At 37.0% G+C, this 7,267-nt stretch overlaps 1 protein-coding gene across 1 annotated transcript; it reads left to right on the forward strand.

The window, feature by feature from the left end:
- Positions 1-2,173: 2,173 nt before the first annotated feature.
- Positions 2,174-7,267, forward strand: LOC148059899 (uncharacterized). The gene is made up of 5 exons (XM_087781486.1): positions 2,174-2,571; positions 3,878-4,356; positions 5,803-5,965; positions 6,143-6,703; positions 6,774-7,267. Exons 1-4 carry the CDS (start codon positions 2,272-2,274, stop codon positions 6,671-6,673), a joined length of 1,473 nt encoding a protein of 490 aa, XP_087637612.1. The 5' UTR covers positions 2,174-2,271; the 3' UTR covers positions 6,674-6,703; positions 6,774-7,267.

Genomic DNA, 7,267 nt, shown 5'->3' on the forward strand with positions numbered 1-7,267 from the left:
AGAAACAAAGAAAAGATCGTTGACGACCATCTTCATTTTAGTTTTTATGACTAACTCTTTGAAGTGACCATGTTTGTGGTGCTTGGCAGTCGCTAATAGAAGAAATAAGTATTAACTTGGCTGCCAATAACCTTTCAATACAACTGTGGTTCAAGTCTGACGAAAAATGTCAGAAATTATTGATATTTGCTGATGAGTGACCTCAATAAACAAGAATCATAATAAAACTATGGTTGTATAACAAGATGTTATTTAAAATACAACATTGCTTAATGAAAAATATTTTATGACACACGAAGTTTGGATAAAGAGGCAAACATGTTCTGTTCTAGGGTTAGTTTATGATGGGCTTCTTAAAGTGATGGCCTCGTTTTTCCCTTGTTTAATTTTTTCAAGTGCTGCGGATTTTGCTTTGATTATATTTAGTTTTTACCCAAAATGTCATTTTTCAATGGAACTTTTTTTTTTCTTTGCCACATGTGTGCCCCTTTGGACCCATTCTCTGTTTAACAGTTAACATAAATTAGAATCATCAATTTAACAAATAACGTGACATTAAAAAAAAAAAGCATGTCAATTGTTTCATGAAAATTTCGATCTTTATGGAAAAGGAAAAAAATCCCATCAAAAAAAAAAAATTAAAGTTCCTAACTAAAGGATTTTTTTTTTTTTTTTACAAGATTGTGGATTAAATATTCCTCATACTTAAGCTTGTATATGAAAAAAAAAATTTTTTATAAACAAAACAGTAAGTATCATATTTGGCACCACAAAATGGGTCTAAGTTACATTTGTTTGGATTAATATTATGATAAGAAGAAAAACAGTTAATACGTGTTGCATTTAAGATCAGATACATACATGTTATCTAGATTGATTTATTCATTTTCTGTTACTTTACTGGGGTCCCAGGGCTCTGGAGCCAATCCCAGTTTTTTCAGGCAAGAGGCAGGAGACACCCTGGACAGAATGCCAGTCTGTCACAGGGCAAACTAAGACAGCAAAAGTTCCTACCTCAATAGCTATGGCATTTTACAGACCTTATGAATTTTATGTTGTATTCTCTGTCTGTTACATGATAGACACAGAAAATAAACAAGGGGTCTCATCACTATTTTACATGAATACACATTTTTAAAGAAATCATTCTTATCACTTAAGCATTTTGTTCTTCTTACAGGATTTTTTAAATGCACCTTAATACTTCCTTAGACTATATTAATCGGTATGACCGACCATATGTATCCCTCTTGTCATAGATTTAATATGTGCTTTTATGCAAGTTTTTACTGCACTATATTTCATTTATTGTATTCCATTCTTACCCAAAATATCATATTTTATTTATCATTTATTTATAATGTATTCATTATTTTATAATTCATTATTTTATTTATAATTCTTCGTCATGGTATTCTCAGTTTACGTTTTAAAAAAAGTAAAAAATGTACATAAAACATTGAATGCTAACACAATGACGTTTTTATTTGTTCAGGCTTTTCCTTGATTTTCTGGCCCTTGTGTTTTGTTATTAGTTTAACTTTCCCTTTAAAGTATATACTTTATTGAACATTGTTTTGATTGTTTAAGCGCTTTGTGACCCAAGTCTGGAAAAGCGCTATATAAATAAAAATGACTTACTTACTTACTTACAATACCGCTCCCAAAAAAAACTGATGTTGGCTGTTGGTTCCGAATAGATTCCAAAATAATATTTAAATATTGCACTGCATCGTGATGCAAGTCCGTCCAAAAATAAATCCCATCAAATTAAAAATAATAATAAAAACGCTTCCAACCACAAAGCATAGGCACAAATTAAATAGTTTTTTTTTTAATAAACAAAACTTTACACATTTGAAGTCAGTAAAATGTCAAAATACTAAAAAAAAAAGGTAATAAGACGGAGTATAAGGGCCACTCAAATGTTTTTTTTGTTTTACTTTATTACTAGATTGAAGTCGTATAAAACGCTTTATTACGAGATCAAAGTCGTAGGACAATCAATTATGGCGAGATTGAAATCGTAAAAAAGTATTAGTAAAAATTAAAGTCGTAAAGTATGATCACTAAAGTCTCGGCCACGCCCACTCCCTCCCTCCTGCTTCTCGATTGGTCAAACGCACGTTCCACGGATCCACGCCCCCTCCTCTCATCCTCTCATTCACGACACTTCTCTGTAGCCTCGTTCATTCAACCGGTCTTACATCCAAATAACCCACAAAAACCTCGTCGCCTGTCCAGCCTCGTGTCCTCACTGACGGGACCATCATGACCGCCAAGCACCGGAGGGGAAAAGGAACCCAGAAGAATGAGGATAACTTTCTTAAACCCGAAATTCTGGAGTCGGAAGTTCGCAATGACAGGAAGAACAACAACAACAACAACACAAACAACACGTACTCTCTCGTCCTGCTGCTCGTGGTTGTGATCGGAGGATTGTTCGGGGTTTGGATCTGTCTCCAGCAGAACCAAACTTTGACAGAACTCACGGACAGTGTGCTGGGCCTGCAGGTCAAGATGGTCCAGCTGCAGTCCTCGCACGAGGAAGAGAAGCAGTTCAGTGACGAGGTACACCTTCACTCAGTCCCTGCATATTTATAAATAAATAAATAATAATAAACTCGTTTTAAAGGAGAGATCAGGTTTCATTGAAGTGGATATTTGTACTTCTAACAGCTGACCTTCAACTAGAACAATGAGTGTAACGAATATAAGTATATATAGACAGATATATATATCTGTATATGTGTAGTATATATATATCTAGTGTTCGTGTAAGTTGTCAAAGTGTCCTGTCAAAAGAACGTGGCATGAAATGTTAATAATAGTCGTGAGAGGGATGTGTCGAAGATGCTATATTTAGATGTTACAGTACACCAGTGGAGTTGCTGCAGAGATGTCCTCGTTTAAAGGTCCAGTGTGTCGAATCTATATTTTCAAAATGAGCAAAATCTTTTCTTGTATAAGCGTCACTTCAAAGCACAAAATATAAACCCTTTATCAGAACAAACAATTGTTTTAAACGTTTAGTTGTTGCTGTGTGTTTCAAAACTTTAAAGTTTAAGCGGCGTGCCCTTCATGTCTTGGGTTTGACACAAATGAAAGGGGTATCAAATGATAATGTGCCAAATATTTCTGGCCCTCCTTAAACAGGAAGTGTACATTAGAACTCTTGAGTTTTAGCACAATACATATTGGCTGTTTGTGCCCCAGTACTTAAATACTACAATGTTTTTCGATGTTATACTGTATCAATATTCAACAGCACTGTCACGTTTTTTTCTTATCTCATATAATATTTTATGGTTACATTAGAATAAAATGTGTGTAAAATTAAATAATATTATTATTTTTTTTTTATTTACAATTAACATGAAAATATTTACAGAATTTGTTCATTTTTGCATTTTTTATTGCAATTAATCTTCTAGCCACAGTCGTTAAATCCTGTGCAGCTAAAGGAACAAGCGAGAGTACGGTGATGACTGAGGACGAGGGGATTCAGTTGACTCCAGCAGATTTTAAAGTTGATATTTGGATATATTTTTGGTTTGAAAACAAATGAAAGCAGTTAGGACTTCATCAAGAGTCATGTGGTCTGTAAATTGTGCAACAATACTACAAATATATCCTTGATCCTACTGCATTGCAATACATTTTGCCTTTGCCCAAGTATCTTGATACACATAATCGTACCGCGAGATACTTGTTAATTAAATATTGAGCCGGGGAAATGTGTTGCAGGCTTTGACACATAATAAAGACTAATAAATACTATTTACACAGGAATTGTTGGCTCAGATTTAAAGTCAGGATGTGAGACTGCATATGTTGTTGTTAGAAATCATAACAAACACTCCATCTTGAATGGCAGCTCCGCACATCTCAGAGTCTGGACGCCCGCCTTACCGCCCTGGAGGAGTTCTGTGCAGCCGGCCAGAAACAAGTCAACATGGCACTGGCTGCATCGGGGCAGTCCAAGGTGTCCGATCTTTCCACCCAAGTGCTGTCTCTGCACAGCGAGATGGCGGCGCGACTGGCAGAGATGCAGAAACACAAAGAGTCTCTGGATCAGCTGCAGGATGTGCTGAGGGAGAACAGCGAGGACATGGAGGACATCAGAGTCCAAGTGGAGGGTCTGACTGCTCTCAGCTCGGAGCTATCTCGACATGTGGAAGTCCTCACGGTGAGCCAGGGGGAGGTGGAGACGAGGCTGGAGGAAGAGGCGAGCCAGGTAGCTGCTCTGAGCGCTACGGTGGACGGGCAGACTGCAGAGGGGATCTGGGTCAGGGAGCAACTGGACTCTTTTCAGGCACAGCTGGAGGCAACCGCACTGGAAGTGACCAGTGTCAGGTAAGATGTCACCATGGTGGGAAAATTCCTCACCTCCTCCGAACCGTGAGCTTGTTGTTTTGCTCGATCATTGTTTCTGTCACTGCCCATCTCTGTGTTTTATTCACCGGGCGGGCAAAAACCACGACTTAAGTACACTGAAACTTATTTAAAGAGTGTGGTTGAAGTATACTTCAAGTACTTTTGTAGGCAGATACGTTTAGAAGTTAGGTGACTTCTTTAAGTTTACTTATATATAAATTAGTAGTCTACTACTTCAACAATACTTAAAATACATTAGCTGGTAAATAGTGTATAGTTTAAAAAGTAATAGGTATACCTTAGTCAGTCGCCTACTAACATACTTTACCCTAGTGAAAGTACAATGGCAATTACTTAGAGTGGTCTGAACTAGTAGTATACATCAGTAGCACATCCTTTACATGATATGTACTTTTGTAGGAGACTGCTTAAGGTATGATTAAGTAGTAACCTTCTTGCATAATGTTAAATGCATCTTAAAGTTACTTCAAGTACATTCACATTTACTTTAAGTTTTCAGCTACTTCATACAAAACAACCATCCTTCCAGTAAATCAGTAGGCAACTATTTAAAGTGAGGTATAAGTACTTTGGCGGAGATTACTTAAATTCCACCTCATTATCCTTCATGTAATAGCCTACTAATTTATGCTAAATGTACCTTGAAGGTGCTTCAAGTACATCAACATTTACTTAAGGGGCAATTAACATGAACACCCAACTTCCCGACTTAGTCTTCCTCTTCAAGAAGTAGTAAGTCAGTTTTGAAGTTATTTCTTTATAAAGTTATCGACCGTCTGAAATCTCAGCGAACGAGAGGTTACAAGAGCCGAGCCCATTATGACTGAAGCCAGCTGTAATCACGTCCAGCTTTGTTTATACAAAAGTTCCTAGGAAGTGGAGACTTCCAAATTGATGACAAGCAGTAACACAGTGCTGTCAGTGGGCGGGGCTTATGCACATTCTCTAATGTAACTATTTCAATGAAAAGAGAGTTTTGTACAAACAGACACATACTGATGATACAATAGATGTCCAAGATACATTTAAGAGACACTTAAATCAACACATTATTTCCCATTTAAAGTAGCCCAATGCTTTATACAAAACTACAAAAGTTCTTTGAGCACATTAATACTTTCAGGATATTTTACTTTAGATAAGTATCCACAAAGTAGTAGCCTATTTACTTATAGGGTGCTTAAAGTACATTAAGATTAATTTCAATTCATCAGCTACTTCATACAAAACAAGTATCCTGAAAGTACTTCACACAGCCTTAAGTTAAATTTGATATGTTCTTGTTTACATCTACTCAACGCTAAAGTAGATCTTGAATTACAGATGATCTGTTTTATTTAAGGTTTACTAGAGTAACTTTTTCTAAAACAATGATGATCATGGAAGCCCATGTGTGACCTGCAGGGAGGATCTGGAGCAGGAACATTCCCAACAGCACCAGCAGAAAGATGTGGAGGAACAGATGAATGCAGTTCATCAGAATCTCCAGGATCAGAAGTCTGAAGTTCAAAAGTTCCACGTGGAAGTAGGGGCAGAGCTGGAGCACATCCAAAGGCAGATCCTCCAGGTAACCAGGTTTTAAAATCAGTGTTCTGATTCTCTTGGTCACAAGGACACGATGACCTTGAGGAGCTCTAATTGAGCTTCACTATTTCTGTCCAAAGTGTCCAGTGGGAACTTTAATCTCACTAATGGAGGTCACACAGGAGAGATTTGTCGTACTAACTTGGTTGACTCCTCATAGTTGATGGCTAAACCTCGAGTGGTGGAAGAACCTAAGGAGGACGCTGAGGAGGCTGAAGGTGAGGAGGAGGTGGAAACACTTGAAGAAAAAGAGGAAGAGAGAAAAGATGAGGAGACCAGGAATGATACTCACATCCAAGCAGAGGAGGAGGATGAGGAAGATGAGGATGATGATGAAGCTGAAGATGTTCCTGAATCACAACTTGAACTTGTGGAAGCAACCGAGCCAAATGAGGAAGAAGAGGTTGAAGAGGAGGAGGAGGTTGTAGAAGAAGACGAAGAAGACGAAGAAGAAAAAGCAGAAGGAGCAGAAACTAAAGAAGAGTCAATGGATGAAGAAAAGGAGGATGAGAAAGAAACAGTTGAGGAACCAGAAACAGTAGAAGAAACTAATCGTGTCCAGGATGAAATAATAAACCAGGGAGAGAAAGAAGAAGTCCTGGAGAAGAGTGATGAGGACACAGAATCAGTGGAATGGAATGATGAAGATAAAGATGATGACGATGACGATGAAGAAGAAGAGGAACATTGACAACTAGTTGTAATAAAAGGCAGACAAAAGGTGATTTTTTTCAAACTATATCAGTAAATCTTCTCATGTTCATCTCTCTTTTTCACTTCATGTTTTCCAGGTTCATGTTCTCACGACGTCCACTCTTGACAAAGAAGGAAACACGAGTATCATCAGCAGGAAGACTAATCACACAGAAGCTGAAAACTTGTGAATGTTTTTTGTAAAAAAAAAAAAAAATACGACTCAAGTCAGGGAATAAAAGATCCAGAGTTTACCTGCCAACCTGAGCAGCCTTAACAAATCAGTGTTTTTATAATACATTTCCTGCAGTTTGTTATTGCAAGTGTTTTTTTTTGTTAGTTTTTTTTGTATAAAAAACGTTACTGAATTGTTGCTGTTGTGTTGACAGAGAAAGGTGTTCTTCTACTGTCGGCTGTTTTAAATAAACGAAAAAGCTCAATTGATAAACAAGTCTTTGTATCAGATTAACAATACAATGTTTTCTAAATAGCTTTGACAGTGAGTGGTTTAAGGTTGTTTTTTTTTTCTTCTTTAGTTTGCAATTCAAGATCTTAAGCAGATCAAGTTGTATTAAAATCTTTATCACAAAAC

Source organism: Callionymus lyra, chromosome 19, assembly GCF_982586985.1.
Source record: "Callionymus lyra chromosome 19, fCalLyr1.hap1.1, whole genome shotgun sequence".
Classification (NCBI taxonomy): domain Eukaryota; kingdom Metazoa; phylum Chordata; class Actinopteri; order Syngnathiformes; family Callionymidae; genus Callionymus; species Callionymus lyra.